The 25,622-nt window shown below is 39.6% G+C and overlaps 1 protein-coding gene across 6 annotated transcripts in view; it reads left to right on the forward strand.

Annotated features, from left to right (window-relative positions):
- The window catches only part of PTBP3 (polypyrimidine tract binding protein 3), a 117,149-nt gene extending 111,685 nt beyond the window's left edge, over positions 1–5,464 (forward strand). For 5 of the 6 annotated variants that reach the window (XM_025359276.1, XM_025359272.1, XM_025359273.1 and 2 more), the window contains one exon: positions 48–5,464. In XM_025359276.1, the coding sequence (XP_025215061.1) occupies positions 48–180 (133 nt within the window). In that variant the 3' untranslated portion in view covers positions 181–5,464. The remainder of the gene's footprint in view (positions 1–47) is intronic. The other variant, XM_025359278.1, reaches the window with a different exon arrangement.
- Positions 5,465–25,622: the final 20,158 nt, after the last annotated feature.

Genomic DNA, 25,622 nt, shown 5'->3' on the forward strand with positions numbered 1-25,622 from the left:
GCAAAATTCATTCTAAATACTTTCTGTATTTCTTGTACCATTTTCAGGAAAGATCGCAAAATGGCGCTCATTCAGTTGGGATCTGTGGAAGAAGCAATTCAGGCCCTCATTGAGCTTCATAACCATGACCTTGGAGAAAATCACCACCTCAGAGTTTCCTTCTCAAAATCTACAATCTGACTTTTCTGTGAATTTTTCTCCTAAAACTGGACCATAATTTCAGTAAAACCTTCAGACATAGACTGAAGCAGCTCAAGACCAATTTTGCCTCTTTGACAAAAATAACTCTTTCTGAGTTTGATATTCAAGTATATTTTAAAAATCAATGGATGTTCTTTTTTTCTATATCCCCCCTTGCCAGTCAAAGGTTTCTTTTCCGTTTTTACCATGGTTTCTACGAAAATAACCTTCAGGAAAAAGAAAATCAGGAAACAATGGTTTTTTTTCCCCCCCCCAATAATTTTATTCCCTCTATTAAATTAGATTTAAAGAGGATTAACTTTTGTTTTAGTTTGGGTCCAGGTCAGCCTTATACAACGTTTCTAAACTCATTTGTACTTAAAAAAAATTTAAACACAGACTTCTAAAATTACTTGATGTAAGTAATTTAAATCACTTATGACCAAGTTATTAACCTTGTGAATCAGAAGTCTGACTCTTGTAGGAAATTATATTCACTTACAAAGTACATCAGATCTTTGCCATATATTGATGGTTATTATGCATAAACACATTGAGTTGTGTTGGAAGCAGATTTATAAACCTGCATGTTTTCTTTGAATGATTTCTTTTTTTCACTGTAAGACACTCCTTTAAATAATGCCTATCTTTAACTTTTTAAGACTATTTGGAAAAATGCAGTGTCTCAGCTGTCCCCAGGGAAATTAAGTGGAATCCAACTCTAGGATCTGTTAAGAAGATGTCAGAATAACTAATAATTTTATTACGAAAAAAATCATGTTTTAAATTTCAAAATGACACTTATTTGTCAAGTAATATGATCTTGGAAAATTTTAAAGAAAAATAATCCTACTTATAAACTACTTTTTTATAATTGTTTTCAGAAAAAAAGTTTACAGTCTTAAGGGAAATATTCAGGTCTATCATATGGTTTGACAGATTTTTTAAAAGTTATTTTTGGTAAGGTCTTCTTTTAGAAAAAAATTAATCTCAAGGGTTTTTTGTACCACTATAATCTCTAATACTCAGAATTACTGTGTATTTACTTCATTTCTTATTATGTGCCTTATTATGTGCTTAAGATACAATAGGTTAGAGTTTAAATATCTGGAAAACTATATTGTGGGCTTGGTAAGCATTTTATTTTTCCTTTCTCTGTTTTGGTAAGGATTTAACATTTTTTTCATTGCAATTTTAAGTGGTTTTCAATAAGTAATAGTTTTTATCAAATTTTTGGTGCTTGGTGCAGAGACGGTGTGGGGGGTGAATGGTTTTGGGAATAATTCAGTGCACACCTGTAGGCCTCTTTACATTGTGACTGATAGGGGTTATTGCATATCAATTTGGGGCTATAGAGTGCAATCTCAGTTTCATCTTTATCACCCATCAGAATTTGTCTCAGGATTACTTGGTTTTTCTCAGTCCTCAAGCAAGAACTTGCTTTTCTTTGTTAATGTGACTTCATTACTGAGTGCCCACATATTTGGAGTATGAGAAGGTGGGTTATTTCTCATGCTCTGTCCCTCTCTTTTTCGTTGAATGTAAGAGTACATTTTAATGTTGCTTCAGTGATTGTATAATGTAAAATGGTTTCTTTTTAATAAGAAACTGCTATTATTCCTTCAATTCTTGATCAGAATTTTTTAAAGCAGAAGTAGTCAAAAGGGTCATTTTTTGTCTACCCCTTTTACACTTTTCAGATTATGAAAGTGTCTCATCTCAACTTTTAAAAGAATAAAGAACATCTTGCTGGGCATGGTGGTGTTCGCCTGTAGTCCCAGCTACAGGCGAGCCTATAGGCAGGAGGCTACAGGCAAGAGGATCACTTGAGCTCAGGAGTTGGAGGCTGCAGTGTGCTATGATCACATTTGTGAATAGCCACTCCACTCCAGCCCTGGAACATAGTGCAACCCCTTCTCTAAAAATTAAAAATTAAGAAAATCTCAATCTCTTTGCTGTATTCTAGTGATTAATTTGAACATAGGGAGGTTTTTACAGAAGAAATTTTACTGAAAAATAGAGACTGCAAGAGATGATACAGATTATTTAAAAAGCAGAATTCACTCACCACTGAGCAACACTTAGTTGGTAGAATAGAAAGGAAGGATACTAAGTTAAGACTTTTCAAATGGATCAGTTTAGTTCAATAGATAGATATAATCATGTGTGTAGTTGTGGGGGGTTTTTTTGTTTTTTTACTTATGAAATAAATTTTTACCTAGACACAAGGGGTATATGAAGGAGGAAAAAAATTTCTTTGCAAAATCTCCCAAAATTTGCTTTTTTTCTTCCCCTTCCACACAGGCACTATTATAATTTTCAGTGCCATGTTAAATTGGGTTATTTCATTTACTTTAAGTTAGGAATTACTGTGTAATTTATTAATTCATGATTCTCATAACATTCAGCATAAGTGTAGCAAAGTTGCTAATAACGGAAGGGAGATCATAGTGATGTTGAATGTAATTTTGAAGTAGGGAATGGCCTTTTAAGTCTGAGAGAGAACATTTGAATCCTTTTCAGGGATTTGTGTAGGGGTGTGTTTGTGTGTGTGTGTGAATGTGTGTGTGTAGATAAGTGTATATACATAAATACACTCTTCTATAGTTGTATATACATATGCACATTACATACATTTTAATTTATTGACAAAATTAACCAAATTAAGATTTGGAGATGTGGGGTGTTCTTGTTTTAAAATAGCATGTTTGAAACCATCAGTTTGTGTCTAAAATTAGCTGTAGCACATGGATGTTGTCCATATTAAGCTATTTGCTGTTTGAATTATAGAGGTCTACAGTATTTGTGTTGGCATAGTTTTTGTAAAAAAGATTAAAAATCAGGATGGTGGAAAAACTAGATCTGTGTATTTCTGTTTTGGCATGCATTTATTCAGTATCTTCTAGCAATGGTTAATTTTTCTCTGTTGATCTACCATAGGATCCTATTTTTAAGTTTATTTACTTTATTTTTAAGGAGTATTGTCATCACTTTTCAAGGTGTCTTGACTTCTACACAAAGTATATATATTCAGGACTTTAAAAAATAGCAGTACACATTTAACAGTAGCAAATTACACCAAAATGATCTACTTTGAGATTTGAATAATTTGCATAGCAGTAAAATGTGCTTTGTGTAACATACAAATAGAAGAATGACCCAGTATCTTAACTGATACTTACTGGAGAGTATCAGAATTACCCAGTAGCTCTTACAGAATGCCATAAATTCTTTAAGACTAAATATTGTAATCAGTTATTTGAAGTAGTGTTTCTGATTTGCTGTTAAAAGTTGCCGAGCTCAGTTTTTGGAGATACCGTTTCTGCCTGCCAGTTTCCTTATGAGAGCAAGGCCTTCTTTGGTTCCAGCTAGTATGATGATCATGGATTCTGCTTTAGTTGATGAGAAGTGGTTCCTATGAACGCCTCTGTTTAATTTCTTTTTATTTTATTTTATTTTTTGGGGTCTCACTATATTGCCCAGACTGGTCTCCAACTCCTGGGCTCAAGTGATTCTCCTGCCTCCACCTCCCCATAGTGCTGGGATTACAGGCATGAACCATCACGCCTGGCTGTCTGTTCTTTTCAGTGTCTCCGTGCCATCAGACAGCAATGCTTATATGTTTAGCATTTTGTCATGCAGTTTCTCTTCTGTTCCCACGAGATATTTTTGGACAAAAAAATGACAAACTGAAAAGTACATGTGTTTTTCCCCACCTATCTCTTAGAAAACCTAATGTGTGTACTGCTATTTTTAAAACCAAAAAGAGACAGCATGACGATGCATAAAGCATTTTTCTTAACCTTTCCTTTGTCTTGATCTGTTGTTAACAAGAATAAAACTGCCAGACTTAAAATACTCTACTATTGTGCTAAAAGAAATACAATTTAGATTGCACAAAATTTGAAAATATAACTCTGCTGTCTTTTAAAAGAGTTGTGTTGTTACCTACAAGACTATTAGCAGTCTTTTTTCAGAGCAAATTTTAACAGCTAGTTGTGAGTGGTTTAAAATATAGAAAATATTAAAATCTTAAGTTTGAAGGGTTTTATAGTGGGAGAAAAAAACAGGACCAAAGTTTATGTGCCTTCTTCAGTAGTCTTAATTGACCTTTTCTTCCTATTTGAGACTAAAGTAGTATCAGTATTCTGGTTTTCAGGAAATATGTACTATATAGTTTTAAAAGAATGTCATCCCACCAACTATCTATTCAAGCAAAGAATCGTAACTGTAGAAATGAAGTCTCAGTTACACTTTTGCCTTTATCACATAATATTCATTATAGAGCATCGTGCAGGTCCAAGAATAGAGCTGCTTGAAATCTTTGTGGTAGTTTCCTTAGTTTTTGTAACCTGAGGCATATGTTCCAGAGAACAGGGATATTTGTCTGGTCCAGTGACCTTGGTGATCATAGTCATAATTGAAAGATGCCTAAGGCATGCTTAAATCAGCATCGTCAACTGATTTGTTGTTGTTGTTGTTGTGTTATTTTAACTTCTTGGATCTATGTAGTAGTTGTAATAACAAATATTTAAATAGCTATTTTTTTGATGCCATTAAAAAAAATCATACTCTGGCCTTTTTTTCCCCTTACCATTGTTTCCCAGATCTTTTAAAAATTCATCCCATATCCAAAAAGTACCAATTATAAAGATTGCTGACCAAGCAAAGTTTTGCATCAAAATGTCACCTCATTGCTCTGACCAAAGACTGACTGTTGTGGTTTTAACTCCTCTCTGTGAAGCATTTTGCATTTTCCCCAAGCTCCTTTCTGAAAGAAGACCCAGTGCAGAGCGGCCTTTACTTTCTGTTGCCTACTGTTGAATAGACTACTTAGAGAAAATGGGAGTTACAGTGTGAACAGAATGGATTAGGATGACGAGTTTGATGGGCATTTCCAGTACTGTATCTAAGAAAAAAAAAATAGCACAGCTAGGAGCCTCTGACATTGTCTGGTGTTTTACATGGTCTGTTCATCAAAGTTCCCCTTTTCAGTTTGTAAGAATGTTCATCTAACAGAAGAAAATGCTGTAAATATTTGTAACAACATTTTTTTTTTAACAAGGCCAAAAAAGAAAAAAAAGGTTTTTGGGAACAAGTGAACTTACAAAGTGGTTTTTATATAAAACATCAATTGTCTTGTATATTTTGGATAAGCAGCAGTACCAGCTTTCATTTGTAACAGAGTTTGTGGCATTGGAAAAAAAGGATTCTGTGATTGTTGAAGTGAATTATGTTATAAATGCAAAGAGAAGATAAAATATTAAAAACCATATTTTCTAAATGCGTAGTGCATGGTTAATTCAAGCTTCTGTACACTACAGTATATTCCATTTTCGTTCAGTTTGTATATTTGCTGACTATTACTTGATATCTCTAATCTCTTTTCCTAACAAATATAGCATTGTAGCATGCCTTTTAATAAATGTCATGACATCTGTACTCTCTTAAAATTTTTCTGTGTTCTTGTCTGTACTTGGGGTTTCCCCTTGTCTTACCTGTAATTCTAATGATGTCCTATTTTCTTTTCTTTTCCATAGCCATCCATCTAAACGTGTCATGGTTAGAGAATAGCGAGCACAGACAGTGTTCAAAATGGGAAAAACACAAAATCTTCTAACTGTCTCTGTCTTCATTTAGGAATAATTCTCATTTTGAGGAGCAAAGTGCTTTCCTAATCTTTTTATGACACACCTTCTCTGGCACCGCGCTGTAATGCCGGGGCATGTTAGCATGCTTTCTTGCTTGCACACTCACTCTCCTTTTTCTTTCTCTCTTTTTCCCCATATTTGCAGTGCCAAACTACAATTGGAACACTATTTCCAGTTTTGTTCAGTAGTTGGCTTCCCTATGGCATTAGTATACATACGCTTTGAGACACAAGGTGTGATCTCAAACCAAGTTTGTGTCCCTTTTAAAAAGGTAACACAGATACCAGCTGATGCCACCTTCCTTTTCCTTAGACAAACATTTTACTTCTCAGATCTTTAAAGAATTGTTGGATTGCAGAAGTCTAGACTTAGCATTCGTTGTATATTTTAGCTTGGAAGTGGGAATTTATTTTGAATAGAATAGAAAATTAGGTAATCACTACTAATCTTTGCTGGCTTTTACTTGTAAAATCTGTGGTCTCCATAAATACTACTAGAAAAATAAATATTGATGTATTTTCGCATGAGGCATTTTTATCAGGAAAAGATAACTGTATGACTAAATGAGGCCTGTATAAACTCGATTGACTGTGAAATGCTTATTTACTCAGCAGAGGGGTTATAACCATCATTAAGAGTCATGCAGTGACCCAAGAGACCACTTAGTTCAATTTCCAATTAACAGCAAGGAAGCCCAGGTCTCTGTGACTTGCTCCAGTGCCCTCTGTTGCACCCAGGTGTTGCAGTTTCATGCTACCGAGTGCTGCTAAGGTTATGATCTTGAAGTTCTGTACGCAGTATTGGAGTGCTTATGTTTTCTCCTGAGAGCCACGTGATCATACGTCACTGCAACTTAAAGACATTGAATAAGTGGTGAGAGTGTTTCTGATGAAGGGTAAAAATGCCTTATCTACTTCTGAAAAATTTTTAAATGTCATTTCGCATTTTAAATTTGAGAAAACTAACAAAAAACGTAGTTACTGTTTGTATGAGTTTGCTAGGACTGCCATAAAAAAGTCCCACAGACTGGGTAGCTTAGACAGCAGAAATGAGTTTCTCACAGTTCTGGAGACTCACAGGCCATGATTCAAGGTGTCAGCAGTGTTGATTTCTTCCAGTGCCTTTCCTTGGTTTGTCGATAGCTGTCTTTTCCTTGTGCCTTCTGCAAGCTCTTCTGAGTGTGTCTCTGTCCTAATCTCTTCTTATAAGGACATCAGTCAAAGATTAGGGCTCACTATCTCATTTTGCTCTAATTCTTTAAAGAGTCTGTCTCAGAATATAGTTACATTCTGCGATTCTGGGGATTAGGACTTCAACACAGGAATTTGGGGTGGGGGGACACAAAATTTAGCCCCATAGCACTGTTTATTCATTCAGTTCACCGAGTACTGATTGTACCGGCCCTTGAGCTAGGTGTTGGGAAAAATACAGAGTTAAGCACATGGTGACTTACCTTTTAGAAATGTATAATGTAGTAGAAATGTCAGCCTAAATCCACAAATTAAACACAATACTTTTGGACTCTTGCCTTCAATAGGAATCCCCAAAAATGGATCAAGAGGCCTCTCTGAGGCACTTCTCAGAATACATACGGCTATAACTATCCTACAGCTAGTTGTGAATATGTAGGAATGTAGACCCTGCCATAATTTCTCCTTTTTACTCTTAGAGATAAATAGCCATATATTTCTAAGACAAATGCCATTACTTAAAGGACAATTGTACAAATAAAAGGACGTCGTCAAACAAGCTGTGCCCAATATTTAATGTCTAACATTTGTGATACTTGAACTGGGATGCCAGGTTAGGTATAGTTAGGAGTGATAGACGTATTTGTAGTCTTACTGTTTCTACATCAAAGCTTTTTTCCTGTTGTCTGTTTCAACCTGTAATGGGAATTCATCACTTTATGTGTTTTTATCAAAAGAATTTATGCTGAAGTGGTAAAACTAGTAATAGTTTTGCTGGAATTACCACATTCTGGAGCCACTGGGTTCTATGTAGAGTTTCCAATTCTACTAGTATAAAGAAACCAGAAAAGTTAATGATTCTAATGTTCCTAGCAGATTCATATGTCTATTTTTCAATTTTTCTTTCTGTTTTTGTTTTGAGACAGAGTCTCACTGTGTTGCCCAGGCTGAAGCAGCCTCAAACTCCTGGGCTGAAGCCTCCCTTCTGCCTCAGGCTCCCAAGTAGGTGGGACTACAGGTGTGTGCCTGGCTAAGTTTTTTACTTAGTGTAGAAAGTGGGTCTCACTTTGTTCCTTAGGCTAGTCTTGAACTCCTGGGCTCAAGCGATCCTCCCCTCTCAGATTACAGTACGAAGCACTGGGATTACAGGGGTGAGCCACTGTGCCCAGCCTTCTCAATTTTTCTATCCCTATATTTGTTATAAGGATATAGACAGGGTAACAGGAAAAACTCAGTATTTCTTTGGGAATAAATTGCCCTCTAATCACTTGATAAGCAGCTCCATCATTATTCTGTGCCTAAAATTAGAGAATTGTCTGCTAAGTCCTTGATCCTGCAAAATACAAATTCACATTCTAACCTGTTAAGAGATTGTCTTCAAAATAAAACTGGTATTAACTACATTGATGTTAGACAAAGTACTCTTTAGGGCAAAAGGCATTATTAGGGATGGATTTCATAATGATAGAGTTCTATAGTAGAATACAGTAATGCAACTGAAAAAAAGCTCATTCCACTGCATGGAAGAACCTCACAGATGTGGTGTTGAACAAAGGAAGCCACGCACAAACACATACTGTATAATTTCATGTACATCAAGTTCAGAAACAGGATAGTTACCTTTGGGAAGGAGGTAATTGAGAGAGAGTATGAAGTGGGTTTCTGGTATCTGGTTAATGTACTTTGTACCAGTTACCCAGGAGTGTTTTAAAAATTACTATAATTGAGCAAGGACCTATCAACCAATTCTTTTCTTAAGTCAGCAGATTATTCTAGCCGATAAGTAAGGCCCTCTTATAAAGAACCCGAGATACCATGGACTGAGTTTCATCGTGAAACTCCCCTACATATGCATATATTGCATTTCCCTGACCATGGCATATCTATAGGAAAAATATTTTACTGACCAAAATAAAAAACCTGTTACCAAGTAAATTTTATCCTTCCAGACACTTTTATATCCAACTAGATTGAGAAAGATTTAATTAATGTGTTTTGGTTTTGGTTTTGCCACTGTAACTCTGATGTGGTGAGCTATTTGACATCTAACCCCTAATATATTTCCGTTTTATTTTTTGAGACAGGGTCTCCCTGTGTAGCCAAGGCTAAGTGCAGTGGTGCCATCAACAGCTCACTGCAGCCAACCTCGCAGACTCAAAGTAGTCATCCCATCTCAGCCTCCCAAGTAGCTGGGACTGTAGGCACCCACCACCACACCCAGCTAATCTTTTATTTTTTTTAGAGACAAGTTCTCACTATGTTGCTCAGGCTAGTGTCAAACTCATGGACACAACCCATCCTCCCCCCTCAGCCTTCTGAAATGCTGAGATAACAGGAGTGTGCCACTGCACCTGGCCTCCTATTTTATCAAAAGAAGCAAGAAAGACCTACCTAGGTCTCTGGCATCCTAAGAGAAGACTTTATAAAAGTTAAGAATCTTTTTTTTTTTTTTTTTTGAGACTGAGTTGCTCCGTCGCCCAGGCTGGAGTGCAGTGGCACAATCTTGCCTCACTACAACCTCTCCCTCCCCGGTTCAAGCAATTCTCCTGCCTTACCCTCCCAAGTAGCTGGGATTACAGGCATGCGCCACCACACCCAGCTAATTTTTGTATTTTTTAGTAGAAACAGGTTTCATCATGTTGGCCAGGGTGGTCTTGAACTCCTGTGATCCACCTGCCTTGGCCTCCCAAAGTGCTAGGATTACAGGCACGAACCACCACCTAGCCAAAAGTTAAGATTTGTAATACACAAGTATTACTATGATAAACTTCCACGTACCCAGTACCCAACTGCAACTAGTGGCCAATTTTGTTTAATCTGTTCTTCACCCCACTCCTAGGATTACTCCAGTCGCCCAGACTGGAGTGCGGTGGTGTGTGGTCTTGGCTCACTGCAGCCGCCGCCTCCCAGGTTCAAGCAATTCTGCCGCAGCCTCCCGAGTAGCTGGCATGCACCACCACACCTGGCTATCCTAGGAGTTCTTATAATTTAATCTGTAAACATTTCAGTATAGAAGTCCATACATACACTGCAGTTGATAAAGGCTTTTGCAGTTTCCCTTTCCATCTTTTTTTTTTTTTTTTTTGGTACTTTGTTGAAGAAGAAACAGCTCTTTAGTCTGTAAAAAATTCTGACGTGAATTGTGCTGATTACATGTAAATCGAGAAGAGCTCATTCAGATTCTGTTTTTCTTTTCTTTCTCCCTGCCTCCCCTTGCCCCCCACCTTTTTTTTTTTTTTTTTTTTGGTAAGAATACTTTATTGATGGCATTGGATACCTGCATAATGTGTCTTTTCTTTTGATGGCAGTGTCCATTGATCATTGCCTAGATCCATTAAACTTTTAGGACCTGCAAGATGGCAAAACTGTAATTCTAATTCCTTCTGCTTATATTAGTTGGATTTCTTCTATATAAGAGAAACCCCTATATCAACTATTTGGTTACTTTGAGGTACAGCTTCTATAGAAAAGGCAAAATAAATGCTTGGGTTTTTTTGTTTCCTATTCTCCTCCAAACGTTTGCCTTTTTATAAAGCCTGTTTTTATGGAAGCAGAAACATTTGTAAAAATAGAAAGACAGATATAATGAAACTTTGTTTCTGTCACCTAACTTACATGATTCATATTCTGTATTGTATCTTCTATACTCCTGCCCCTCTCCCCTTCTACTGGGTAGATTATTAACTATTAATTTATTTTATATAATAGTTTTCAAATGTATTGGTAAAAGTTTATAATGTTTTTAAATCTCTGCCTCATTAGTAATTATATCATCTTGTTTTTGCAGGGATGAGGCCTTGCTGTGTTTACCAGGCTGGTCTCAAATTCCTGGCTTCCCAAAGTGCTTAGTATGCACAAGCTAGTCACTGCACTCGGCCTATACCCATTTTTATTTATATTTATTATTTATTTACTCATTATTATTATTTGAGACAGTGTCTTGCTCTGTCATCCAGGCTGGAGTGCAGTGGCATGATCTCAGCTCACTGCAATGTCCACCTCCCAGGCTCAAGCAATTCTTGTGCCTCAGCCTCCCAAGTAGTTGGGATATTTGTGTTTTTAGTAGAGATGGGGTTTCACCTTGTTGGCCAGGCTGGTTTCGAACTCCTGGCCTCAAGTGATCCACCCGCCACAGCCTTGCAAAGTGCTGGGATTACAGACGTGAGCCACTGTGCCCAGCCTGGATACCTGTATTTAATTACTGTTTTTCAGTTGTGCTTTTTCTCCTTTTCTTGAGCCATCTTGCAGAAGTATTTTCAAATAACCTGTTTTTCATGTGTTTTGATCCCCCCATGTTTGTTTTTTCATTTGTTAGTGTTTCATTTCATTTTAACTTTATTTTATGCTTCTTTTATACTTTTTATTTTGTGTAACTTGATATGTTAATCATAACTGTCTGCTTAGATTGCCCTGTGTATCCCTATGAATTTTCAATGCACATTTATCCTTTATGACAAAAACAATATATATGAACTTGAGAAATGTAACTAGGTAGAAATAAAAACTTATTTAGGTAGGAATTACTTTGAAAAAAACACAAACGTCTGCGGCCATACTGCCCTGACCGTACCCGATCTCGTCTGGAAAAAATGCCAAAGTTTAGGATTGTCTTGATGGCTCCCTCACCCCCATGTCTCTTATTGCTATGCTTTAATGTGAGTTGATTTGACAGATATATGCGTTGCCAGAGGATCCAAAGTTGTAAACGTCTAGCCATGCCATCAAGGAACATTATAATAAAGATGGAAAGCACTAGTATGTCCTTTCTTGCAGCATGAACTAGCTTACAAACTAAATCTAAGTAATTTACCTGATTTATTGAGCATCTAATGTTTTTAACCATCTCTCAATATGGTCCAAGAATAGTAGCTACCAGTCCCAGATTTTCTAGAACAGGCAGACCATCCTTGTATTTTCAGAACACTTCTAGTTTTTTTATTCAAAAAATAGTTCTTGGCTGGGCGCGGTGGCTCATGCCTGCAATTCCAGCACTTTGGGAGGCCAAGGCTGGTGGATCACCTGAGGTCAGGAGTTCAAAACCAGCCTGGCTAATATGGTGAAACCCCATCTCTACTAGAAACACAAAAAAATTAGCCAGGCATGGTGTGCCTCACGCCTGTAGTCCCAGCTACTCGGAAGGCTGAGGCAAGAGAATCGCTTGAACCGGAGAGGTGGAGATTGCATTGAGCCAAGATCCAGGACTGCAGATTTAACTATTTGTGTGCTTGGTGTATGACATTAGCTCAGTTAGAATGAATTTATTCTAAATTCTTTTAAATAAGGGCATAAAGATTGAAGAGATTACAGGGTTCTAGTGACAACCCCTATTTAGTAAGAAGTAGAGTCTTCTTTATAAGAAATAAAGCACCCATGCAGAGACCAGCATACAGTAGATTATCTGTTGACTATCTGCTATTTCCTTTCAGCTAGCAGCTTCTGGCGAAACCAGCCCCAAATTCTTTTCCCTGGCAGTCCCCATGACAAAACCACTGAGATAGATCATTATTGATAGGACCCTGGTGCTTGTAGTGACTTGGTGGCAGCAGTTGGGTTAATACAGACCAACACCTTCTCTAAGCCAGGCTGCCATCTGATGAATGAAATACCCAGAGAGCTGAGCATATACAGAAGGAAAATGGAGCCTTGCCTCAACCTACAAAAACATCTTTCTACACAGGGCTTCGGGAATTCAGTGACAAACTCCAATAGCACAACTGTATTTGAGTGTATGGATTCATAGATCATAGGCCTCACCGAAGTTTATTGCCTCTGACCTGTACATTTTTGTGATAACCATAACTTCTTCCATGATCTTCCCCAGAAGCATAGATTACCCATATATGGGCAGTCCCAAGGAGGCCAAAATAATCCCGTGTACATTGTATTAGTTTACTAGGGCTACCGTAACAAATTACATACAACAAACTGGGTGGCTTAAATAACAGATACTCATTTTCTCACAATTCTGGAGGCTAGAAGTCTGAGATCAAGGTGTCAGTCAGCAGGTTTGGTTTCTTCTGAGGCCTCTACCATTGATTTGTAGACGGCCACCTTCTCCTTAGGTTCTCATATGATTGGTTATCTTTCGGTCTGTGTGAGTCTGTGTCCTAATGTCCTCTTAAAGGATACCAGTTATATTGGAGTAGGGCCCACCCATGTGGCCTCATTGTACTTTACCTCTTTAAAAGCTCTATTCCCAAATACAGTCACATTTTGAGGTGCTGTGGACTAGGGCTTTGGATTTGTCAGGGTTCTCCAGAGGGACAGAACCAGTAGGATAGATGAATAGGTAGGTAGGTAGATAGAATTGATTCATGTGATCGTGGGGGCTGATAAGTCTTACAACAGGCTGTCTGCAGGCTAGGGAAGCCAGCAGGGGGTGGCTCAGTCAAGTCTGAAAGCCTCAAAACCCAGGGAAGCCACTGGTCTAACTCAGCCCAAGGCCAAAGACCTGAGAACCCAGGGGGCTGCTGGTGCAAGTCCCAGAGTCCAAAGGCCAGATAATCTGGAGTTCTGATGTCCAAAGACAGGAGAAAAAATGGTGTCCTAGCTCTAGGAGAAAGGAAATTTGCTTTTCCTCTGCCCTTCTGTTCTATCCAGGCCCCCAGACAAGCTGCTGCAGCTAAGAACATCCCCTCACAGAGGGCTTTCTTCCTGGGAGGAGCAGAACCAAAGCTTTTCTCATCCTGCCCCTGGCCACCTATTGCTGAGGCTTATTCCACCCAGACCCCACTCATGGACTGGAGGCTTCCTTGGGCATGACATGCTAAGATACTGGGGCCTTAGTCCTGGCTTGCGAGGTGGTGGTTCCATGGCAAGAGAGGCAAGCCGAGAGGACCCCAGCTGCTCTGCACTGACAGAGGCTCTCTCCTTACCCAAACTTTAGTCAGGCTTAGAAACTTTTTTAGACTAGGCCTCATTCTTGGACCTTGTTCTCAAGAGCCCAGTTTTAGCAAGAATCCTGGCAGTTTAAAAAGAATCCCCTTGACCCTTTATATCTGATCACCCTGACCTGACTTCAGCAAGAATCCTGTTTGGTAAATGTAGTAAGAATTTCCCTTACCCTTCATTTCTGTCTCCTCTTAGTAATTTTCCATCTACTGACAACCCTTCCCCAACCTACTCCTTGCCTATAAATCCCTACTTGTTCCTCGTGAGTTTGTAATTAAGCCTGATCTCTCCTATCTCAATAATTTTTTTTTGAAACGGAGTCTTGTTCTGTCACCCAGGCTGGAGTGCAGTGGTACAGTCTTGGCTCACTGCAACCTCCACCTCCTAGGTTCAAGTGACTCTTCTGCCTCAGCCTCCCAAGTAGCTGGGATTACAGGTGCCTGCCACCATGCCTGGCTAATTCTGTATTTTTAGTAAAGACGGGGTTTTACCATTTTGGCCAGGCTGGTGTAGAACTCCTGACCTCAAGTGATCCACCCACCTCAGCCTCCTGAGATGCTGAAATTACAGGCGTGAGCCACTGTGCCCAGCCTCAATTATCTTTACACCTATCAAGATCATTCTGAATAAAGTCTTCTTTCTCATCTTAACAAGTGTCAGAATAATTTTTTCTTTAACACCTCCCTCACAATTAAGGGCTCAGCCCCTAGAGTGGGGATGTCACTCAGAGAGAAGCTTACCATTGTTCCCTCCCCCAGCTCCAGTGCCCTGGCTCAGAGATTGTGCCTGTGGGGGGGAACCCACCATAAAACAGATAGCTTTTCATCTCTTTCAGAAGGAATTTAGCTCATTGCAGCAGAGTGAAGAATTTCAAGTCTAAAAGCACTCTCAAGGTCAGTGAGGTGTGATAAAAGGCTACTGGGAGAATATTCAAGATACAGGTTAAACTGTAGAAGGCTGGTTTGCAGGAGAGAACTGGGAATAAGATAGCTGCAAGAGTCCCCCTAGGGTCAGAACAAAAATCAAACACTGACCTAAAAAATTGTTCAGTTGAAGAAGCCAGAATTCAATTGTATAAATTTTAGAGCAATTTGTGCTCCCAGGGTACTGTTGAAAACACTAGAGCAATCAACTGATAATAGTGTGGTTTTAGCAGGTTGGTGGGGTCAGTGAAAAGAGGAGGAGAGACCCAGCAAAACCACTGATTCCAGAGTGACTGTGGGCATACTCAGTGCTGTACCTCCTGAAGGAACATTAGCGGCTAAACATGGTGTGGAGAAAATGGACTTCACTAAAATAATCCAGGCATTTACTACACAAATAAGCACATTATAATAAGCTCCAAAGAAGGGGGTATCAGCACCCAGAGTTACTACAATATGTGATTTTCAATGTCTAGTTTTAAAGCAAAAATTACAAAAGCACAAGGAAACAGGAGAGTATAACCCAAACAGCAGAAAAAAAGCAGATGCAGAAATTGACTGTAAGAGGAACCAGAAGTTGCATTTATCAGAAAAAACTTTAGCCATTATGAACCTGTTCAGAGAACTAAAGGGAGCCATGATTAAAGAAGTAATTGAAGGTAGGGTGACAATGTCACATCAAGTAAGACAATGTCAGCAAAGAAATTGAGATTATTAAAGGAACCAAATGGAAATTACGGAGGTGAAAAGCACAATAACTGAAAAATTCACCAGAAGGCTCAACAATAGATTTGAACTGACAGAAAAAAAGAATAACAGACTAATAGAGATTAGACACACTGAAAAACAGAAAGAAAAAAGAATGAAGAGAACCTTAGAAATATGAGACACAGCATAGGACAAATGTCGAAAGTAAAAGACAATGAGGAAATCTTTAAGCAGCAAGAAAAAATAATTCATTACTTACAAAGGAACCCTAGTAGAATAGTGGCTGACTTAGCAGAAACAATGGAGGCCAAAAGGTAGTGGGATAACATTCAAAGTGTTGGAGAAAGAAACTGTCAACCAAGAATCCTACTGCCAGCAAAACTGTGATTCAAAATGAAGATAAAGATTTCCCCAGAAAAATAAAACAGAGAATTTAATGTTGGCAGCCCTTCTTTAGAAGAAATACTAAAGGAAGTTCAGGCGAAAAGCAAGTAACCTTACAACCTTCTAGTACTTTGGAACACTAGACAGCACTGCAGTACTGCTCTTGAGGGCCATTGTAAGCTGTGAAATCACCAAGAAAAATGCTAAAAACCTGGCACTAAATAGACCACAAGAAGAACACTTGTTTACAGAATGAGAGCTGATACAACAGGTTTCTGTGTCACCTTGTTCAGCCTCAGCTGGGAACACGTAGGTTGAGCAATTCAAATATTTTTACCACTGTGTGCATGTTGCAAATGACCATGAAAACATCTTAAGTGTTGATTTAGGAATTACAGACTTTTAGCAAGTAGGAAAAATTCACAAATAAGGAATTGTGAATAATGAGAATTGATGGTATATCAAGAATAGCATTAAATGTTAATGGATTAAATCACCCAATCAAAAGAAATGGCTTGCCAAGGTAACTGTAACTTGATTTAGATTAAAACAATACAAAACAAAAAACAGAAGAAGAGTGGAAGAAAAATTATAAGCCTTGTACAACCCCTCAGTCCCAGCTTCCAGGGGAAGCAGGAGTCTTCTCTGACCTGTAGTCATATGCATATGCATACCTATATAGGTGGAGTCAGGGAAGAGAGGACAGCGTCCCTACCTTTCTGAGAACCCACTGAAAAGAGACCTGGGGCTTACAGTTTTGATTTGAACTCATTTGCCTTCAGAATCAGAAAGCATATGTGGGCCAAAGCTGAATTTCCAATAATGCCTCTCCCTATAGAGCAACCACATGCGTTCTTCAAGAATGATGACATCTATCTAATGAGTAATGAATTAAAAAGATATATTTTTAAATGCTGGTAAGGATTAAGTGAACTAAACACTGCCACACTCCACTGATAGAAGTATAAACTGGTACTATTTTTTTTGGAAAGCAGCTTAGTAATATACCCTCATACCTTGGTATCCATGGGATCTTGATTCCAGAACCCCCTGAGGTATGAAAATCCACACATGTTCAAGCTCCTCATATAAAATGGTATAATGTTTGCATATACCTTACATACATCCTCCCATATACTTTATTTCTTTTACCTTCCAAAATTATGAATGTAATAGTAGCATATCAGAATGTAATAAAAAGGATTCCATTTAAGGTGGTTTTCCTTTTAAAGCACAGATTTTTTTTTTTTCTTTTTTTTTTTTCTTCGAGACAAGAGTCTCACTCTGTCACCCAGGCTGGAGTGCAGTGGCACAATCTCAGCTTATTGCAACCTCTGCCTCCCAGGTTCAAGTGATTCTTGTGCCTCAGCCTCCTAAGTAGCTGGGACTACAGTCACGTGCCACCATGCCTAGCTTGTGTGTGTGTGTGTGTGTGTGTGTGTGTGTGTATAGTAGAGATGGGGTTTCACCATGTTGGCCAGGCTGATCTTGAACTCCTGACCTCAAGTGATCTGCCCACCTCAGCCTCCCAAAGTTGTGAGATTAAAGGCATGAGCTACCATGCCCGGCCAAGCACAGATTTTTTTGTAATGGATCTCTTTAACAGTTCATACATCAAAGCAATAAACACACAAACATCCAGAGGAAAAAAAATGAGGTTATAAAGTAGCCTAACTCAGCACCCTTGTGAGTTTGCTGCAAGTCTACCAACAGGGACCTCATCTAGAAGGACTGCCCAGAGTCTGGACTTGGTGCTGATTAGCCACACTCTCGTATACTTTAAATCGTCTCTAGACTATATATAATACCTAATACAATGTAAATGCTGTGTAAGTAGTTGTTGTACTGTATTATTTAGGGAATAATCACAAGGAAAAAAGTGTGTACATGTTCAGTACAGATGCAGCCATTCATTTGTTTCCCTAAATACTTTTGATCTGCCGTTTATTTAATCCACAGATGTGGAACCCACAGATGTGAAGGGCCGACTGTATTTCAAAAGCCAAAAAATGTTCATCACCACATTGATATCAATAATGGAAAATTAGAAACAATTTTCAGTGTCCAGCAACTATTTCATCCAGCAATAAGAAACTGAATAATAATTATGTCTTTGTAATGGAAAACTAAGAAGCCTTTAAAAAAATAGTGTACATCCCTTCATGATAAAAACCCTCAACAAACTAAGCATCAAAGGAACATACCTCAAAATAATAAGAGCCATCTATGACAAACCCATAACCAACATCATACTGGACAGGCAAAAGCTGGAAGCATTCCCAGCACTTTGGGAGGCCAGGTGGGTGGATCACGAGGTCAGGAGATCGAGACCATCCTGGCTAACACTGTGAAACCCCGTCTCTACTAAAAAAAATACAAAAAATTAGCCAGGTGCGTGACGGGCGCCTGTAGTCCCAGCTACTCGGGAGGCTGAGGCAGGAGAATGGCGTGAACCCGGAAGGTGGAGCTTGCAGTGAGCTGAGATCCGGCCACTGTACTCCAGCCTGGGCCACAGAGCCAGACTCCTCTCAGAAAAAAAAAAAAAAAAAGAACTGGAACAAGACAAGGATGCCCACTCTTACCACTCCTATTCAACATAGTACTAGCCAGAAGCAAAATCAGGGAAGAGAAAGAAATAAAAGGCATCCAAATAGGAAAAGAAAAAGTTATCTCTCGTCACAGATAATGTGATTCTACACCTAGAAAACCCTAAAGATTATGCCAAAAAGCTCCTAAATCTGATAAATGACTTCAGTAAAGTTTCAGGATACAAAATCAATGTATGAAAAATCAGTAGCATTTCTAAACACCAATAAGTTCAAACTGAGAGACAAATCAAGAATGCAATCTCATTTACAATGGACACACACACACACACACACACACAAAATACCTAGGAATACATCTAACCAAGGAGATGAAAGATCTCTAAAAGGAGAACTAAACAAAAAACACTTGGCCAGGCACAGTGGCTCACGCCTGTAATCCTAGCACTTTGGGAGACCGAGGCAGGTGGATTGCTTGAGGCCAGGAGTTCGAGAGCAGCCTGGCCAACATGGCGAAACCTTATCTCTACTAAAAATACAAAAATTAGCCGGCCATGGTGGCGCACGCCTTAATCCCAGCTACTCAGGAGGCTGAGACAGAAGAATCGCTTGAACTTGGGAGGTGGAGGTTGTAGTGAGCCAAGATTTCATCACTGCACTGCATCCTGGGTGACAGAGCAAGACCCCATCTCAAAAAAAAAATCAAAAACAAAAACCACTGCTGGAAGAAAGCATAGATGACAGAAACGGGTGGAAAAACACTCCATGTGCATGAATTGGAAGAATCAGTATCATTAAAATATCCATACTGCCCAAAGCAATGTACAGATTCAGTGCTATTCCTATCAAACTACCAATGTCATTTTCCACAGATTTAGAAAAAACTATTCTAAAATTCATATGGAACTTAAAAAGAGCCTGAATAGCCAGAGAGCAAAGTGAAGGCATCATTTTAGTGAACTTCAGACTATACCACAAGGCTACAGTATCCAAAAAGCATTGTACAAAAACAGACACATAGGCCAATGGCACAGAATAGAGAACCCAGAAATAAAGTCACACACCTACTACCAAAGGATCTTCCACAAAGTTGACAAAAATAAACAATGGGGAAAGGGTTCCCTATTCAATATATGGTGCTGGGATAACTGTCGATCCATATGCAGTAGAATGATACTGGATCCCTACATATCGCCATATACAAAAATTAGCTCCAGATGGATTAAAAGCTTAAATGTAAGAACTAAAACAAAAAAAATTCTAGAAGAAAACCTAGGAAATACCCTTTTGGATATCAAGTTCAAAAGCAATTGCAACAAAAACAAAAATTGACAAGCGGGAACCTAATTAAACAAAAGAGCTTTTGTACAGCAAAAGAAACTATCAAAAGAGTAAACAGACAACTTACAGAATGAGAGAAAATATTTGCAAACTATCCATCCAACAAATGTGTAATATCTAGTATCTATTAGGAAATTTAAAAATTCAATAAGCAAAAAATCCCATTAAAAAGTGGGTGAAGGACATGAACAGACACTTCTTAAAAGACGTACAAGTGTCCAACAAATACTTGAAAAAATGCTCAACATCACGAATCATCAGAGGAATGCAAATCAAAACCACAATGAGATTCCATCTCACACAAGCCAGAATGGCTATTATTAAAAAGTCAAAAACTAACAGATGCTGGTGAGGCTTCAGAGAAAAGGGAATGCTTATACACTGTTGGTGGAGAGGTAAATTAGTTTAGTCACTGTGGAAAGCAGTTTGGAGGTTTCTCAAAGAACTGAAAGTAGAACTATCATTTGACCCAGCAATCCCATTACTGGGTATATACCCAAAGGAAAATAAATTGTTCTGCTGAAAAGACACAGGTACTCATATGTTCATCGCAGCACTATTCACAATAGCAAAATAATGGAATCAACCTGTGTTGATTATTCCAAAATAATGGAATCACAGTGCTCATTAACTGTGGATTGGATAAAGAAGATATGGAATATATACACCATGGAACACTACACAGCCATAAAAAGCAATGAAATCATGTCCTCTGCAGTAACATGGATGCAACTGGAAGCCATTATCCTAAGCGAATTAACACAGAAGAAGAAAACTAAATACAGCATGTTCTCACTTATAAGTGGGAGCTAAATATTAGGTACTCATGGACATAAAAATGGAAATAGTAGACACTGGGTGTTACAAGAAGCAAAGAGGGAAGGATTGAAAAACTGCCTATTGGGTACCATGCTCACTACCTCAGTGACAGGTTCAATCGCACCCCAAACTTCAGCGTCGTGCAGTATACCCTTATAACAAACCTTCACATGTATCCCTGAATCTAAAATAAAAGTAGAAAAAAAAAAAAAAAAAGCTGGCCGGATGTGGTGGCGCATGCCTGTAATCCCAGCACTATGGGAGGCCAGGGTGGGAGGATTGCTTGAGCCCAGGAGTTTGAGACCAGCCTGGACAACATGGCAAAACCCCTTCTCTACAAAAAATAAACAAAATTAGTCAGGCATGGTGGTATGCACCTGTAGTCCCAGCTACTTGAGAAGTTGAGGTAGGAGGATTGCTTGAGCCTGGGAGGTCAAGCGTGCAGTGAGCTGAGATTACACCACGGCACTCCAGCCTAGATGACAGAGTGAGACCCTGTCTAAAAAAAGGAAAAAAAGGATGTTATAGAAAAATATTTCTTGAAATGGAGAGATATTTGCCATGTGTATTGCTACTTGAAAAAAGATCATCATGGTTTTATATTTAAACTTTTTCTAGGTATGTATATAAGTATCAAAAATAGACTAAAAGGATCATAGCAGACATTATTGGTTACTGCCTTAATATTCCTCTCCCATCTCCAACCCCACGCCCCTATTATGTCCTCTCTTGCTGGCAGAATGCTTATCCTTGGCTCAGCCATGTGCTCATAGAAGTTCACTCTATCCCTAACTCAGAGGGTAAATTTGATTAGTTTAATCCAAATGTTGTAGGTCAATTTCCTCTTAGTAGTGATTGGTTGAGACGTAGGCACATGATATATGGGAGAATCTTCTGGGAAAGAAATAAACAGTCCTCTTTCTATGAATATTGAATCTTGATATAATGTCTGGAACTGCAACAGCCATCTTAAACCTTGAGGGTGGCAGAGAAGGGAGATGGAAAGACAGATCTTTGATGACTTTGGTGAACTACTGAATTAACCAATCCTGGAATGGCCTATCTCTGACTCTTCGTAATGTGATATAATAAAATGTCCCATTGTTTGAACCATTTTGGGTTGAGTTTTCCATTTATTTACAATTGGAAGCATCCTAAGTCAAAGACATTTTTGAAAATGTTTACAATGGCTATCTCTGAATGGTGAGATGATGGATTTTTTTTGGTGCTTTCCTGCATTTTCCAGTTTTTTCCATAACATAATGTGTTTTTTTTTTTTTTTTTTTTTTTGAGACAGGGTCTCACTGTGTTGCCCAGGCTGGTGTATAGTGGCACAATCTCAGCCCACTGCAGACTTAACCTCCTGGGCTCCTCAAGTGATCCTCCCATCTCAGCCCCACGAGGAGCTGGGACTCTAGTCGCACGCCACCATGCCCAGCTAATTTTTGCATTTTTTATAGAGTCAGGGATTCACTTTGTTGCCCAGGCTGATCTCCAACTCCTGGGCTCAAGCAATCTGCCTGCCTTGGACTCCCAAAGTGCTGGGATTATAGGCTTCAGCCACTGTGCCCAGCCATGTGTAACTTTTATAACAAAAAATACAGTAACTGTCTTTTGTCAGATTCGTAAATGGGGTGCTTGAGGCAATGAAATAAGGAAGGGGCAATGGCCATGGCCCATGAAGCCCAGAAAACCCTAGATATCCTGAGGAAAACAGATGCCTCCTCTTTGTCTTTTACAAATTTTCCATTTATAAATAACTCTGAATTTACAAATATGCAGATCTGTCTTCTATCCACCAAGCCCAGGGCTTGTTACCAATTCCCTTCCTGGACTACTGTTGGATGTAAAGGCCTGGATAGTTTTGTCCGTTAAAGAGTAGATCCTAGTGGTTGAAATCATCTTCATGGCCTGGAATCTGGGAGCCCTGGGGGATCTAAGCAGACCCCATGGCTAGGACCACAACCATCACATAGGTTTGCTTTTGCTTTAGTGGCAAATGTTTTTGTTACCCAGCGCTAACTTGTATGTAGATGGTTCTAAACTCAGAAATATTCTTCTTTTTTTGCCCACCCCCCACTGTCCTCAAAGCTTCAGAGATTCTCCCAATGTGAATGCCACCTCCCAGCCCACGTTTTATCCGATGATTCTAATTATGTAGTGACACCAAGACACTCAGCTATCTTGCGAGGACTGTTACCGAGGCTTATTCAGTTTGGATGGTTTTTCCGTCTCCATTTCTGCCTGAAGTAGTGGCTACAAAATCTGCAAATAGAAGCAGTGAATCAGAAGTTCTTCTCACTGCAAGCCACCAACACCCAGGAACAGTGGCTTAAGCAATAAAGAGATTTGTATTTACGTAAATTGTCCTGGTAGCAAGACCACAGTGGGTGTGGCAGCTCCACAGTACTGACACACAGCTAGCTTTCTTGGATTTGATCACCTCACTGTCCTTAGGATTTGGCATGTCCCCTCATGATTGCAAATGGCTGCCCGAGCTCTAGCATTTCATGCACATTCTAGACAAAAAAGAGGAAGAAAGTGACAAAAAAGATGCCAGCTGTGTCTGCCCATCTCCCCAGGCAAGTGTAAGATCCTCCTTACAGCTTGTGGGCCAGGACTATGTTATATGTCCAGCTGTCAGGGAGGCTAGGAATGTATATAGCTTTTCCATGTCATTCCCAGCATCACACTCTATGTTCCTTCAACTGGCAATACTTAAATGCAAGCCTTCCGATCACACCACGCTGCTTTTCTTTTTTCTTTTCTTTTCTTTTCTTTTTTTTTTTTGAGACGGAGTCTCACTCTGTTGCCCAGGGTGGAGTGCAGTGACGCAATCTCAGCTTACTGCAAGCTCTGCCTCCCAGGTTCACACCATTGTCTTGCCTCAGTTTCCCAAGCAGCTGGGACTACAGATGCCCACCACCATGCCTGACTCTTTTTTTTTTTTTGTATTTTTAATAGAGACGGATTTTCACCGTGTTAGCCAGGATAGTCTCGAGCTCCTGACCTCGTTACCCCCCTCCTCGCCCTCCCAAAGTGCTGAGATTACAGGCGTGAGCCACCTCACCCAGCTACCACACTGCTTTTCATCTTGGCCTCTTCTCTCATGACTTTCTCGTTGTCTGTATGTCCTTCTTCTTGTTCATCCAACTGGCTCCTACTCATTCTATAAAACCTGCTCAGGTCTCCCCTCCTCCAGGAAGCCTTCCTGATACCCTGCACTGAAGTGGATACCCCTCCTACATATGCCCATAACGTTTCGTCCTAAGCCATCCTGACATGGAGCGCATTTTATTATAACTATTTGTAGTGGGCAATACACAGCTTATCTTATCAACAGGTTGTGCCGCTGGTTTGGAGAGAGCTTTTGACGCTGCTTTTGCATAGAATATTCATTATTTTTACTTAGATTGTATTTTTATTTTAAGAGTCTAATAGAGACAATACAGGTACTATATACACACACACACCAAAACAATTCACTTCTGGGTAGCACCCATGTTTCCCCTTCACGAGGCCTGAGCCTAGTGTCCTCATGATTTCAGGAACCCTGTTTTACCCGGACGAGCAATCCTGAATACCAAAGCATGTATGTTGAGTTCAGTTTAATTGCACACACATTTACTGGTGCCTGTTGTGTGTTAGATCCTGTGCTGGGCACAGATTAACAAAGCACATCCTCTGCTCTTGAGTGCACAGTCTAATCAGGGAGGGATACATATAAAAATAGTTATAATAAAAGGAGCTCCATGTCAGGGTGGATTAGGATGAAGCGTTATGAGCGTATATAGGAGGGGTATCCACTTCAGTGTGGGTATCAGAAAGGCTTCCTGGAGGAGGCAAAACCTGAGTGGGTGTCATAGAATAAGTAAGAGTTGGCCAGGTGCGGTGGCTCACGCTGTAATCCCAGCACTTTGGGAGGCCGAAGCGGGCGGATCACAAGGTCAGGAGATCGAGACCATCCTGGCTAACACGGTGAAACCCTGTCTCTACTAAAAATACAAAAAATTAGCCGGGCATGGTGGCGGGTGCCTGTAGTCCCAGCTACTCCGGAAGCTGAGGCAGGAGAATGTCGTGAACCTGGGAGGCGGAGATTGCGGTGAGCTGAGATAGCGCCACCGCACCCCAGCCTGGGCGACAGAGCGAGACTCAGTCTCAAAAAAAAGAGTAGGCTGGATGAATGAGAGGACGGACATTCAGACAATGGGAAAATCATGAGCGAAGATGCCAAGATGAAAAGCAGCGTGGTGGCCGGGTGCAGTGGCTCACGTCTGTAATCCCAGCACTTTGGGAGGCCGAAGTGGGCAGATCACTTGAGGTCAGGAGTTCGACACCAGCCTGGGCAACATGGTGAGACCCCATCTCTACTAAAAATACAAAAATTAGCTGGGCATGGTGTCACGTGCCTGTAATCCCAGTTACTCGGGAGGCTGAGGCAGGAGAATCGCTTGAACCCAGGAGACAGAGGTTACAGTGAGCCAAGATCCCACCACTGCACTCCAGCCTGGACGATAGAGACTCAGTCTCAAAAAATAAATAAATAAATAAATAAATAAATAAATAAAGCAGCATGGTGTGAGCAGAGGGCTCGCACTGAAGTATTACCAGTTGAAGGAGCATAAAGTGTGATGCTAGGAATAACATGAGATGAAGCCCAAAACAGGGGTGGAGCCACATCAGGGCAGGCCTTAAAGGGCAGGCAGTTCAGGAAGTGTCAAGTCTCTATCTTGTATGCAGTAGAGAGCCATAAAAGAGCTTTAACCTGTGCTGTCTAATATGGTTGTCTAACACGGCTTACTGAGCACTTGAAATGTGGCTGCTCCAAATTCGGATGCGCTGTTAAGTGTAAAATAAACACTGAGCTCCAAGACTTAGTACAAAAGAAAGAATGTGAAATATATCAGTAATCACCTTTCCTATTGATTACACACTGGAATGACAATGCTTTGGTATACTGGGTTAAGTAAAATATATTATTAAAAATAA

Source organism: Theropithecus gelada, chromosome 15 (assembly GCF_003255815.1).
Source record: "Theropithecus gelada isolate Dixy chromosome 15, Tgel_1.0, whole genome shotgun sequence".
Lineage (NCBI taxonomy): Eukaryota > Metazoa > Chordata > Mammalia > Primates > Cercopithecidae > Theropithecus > Theropithecus gelada.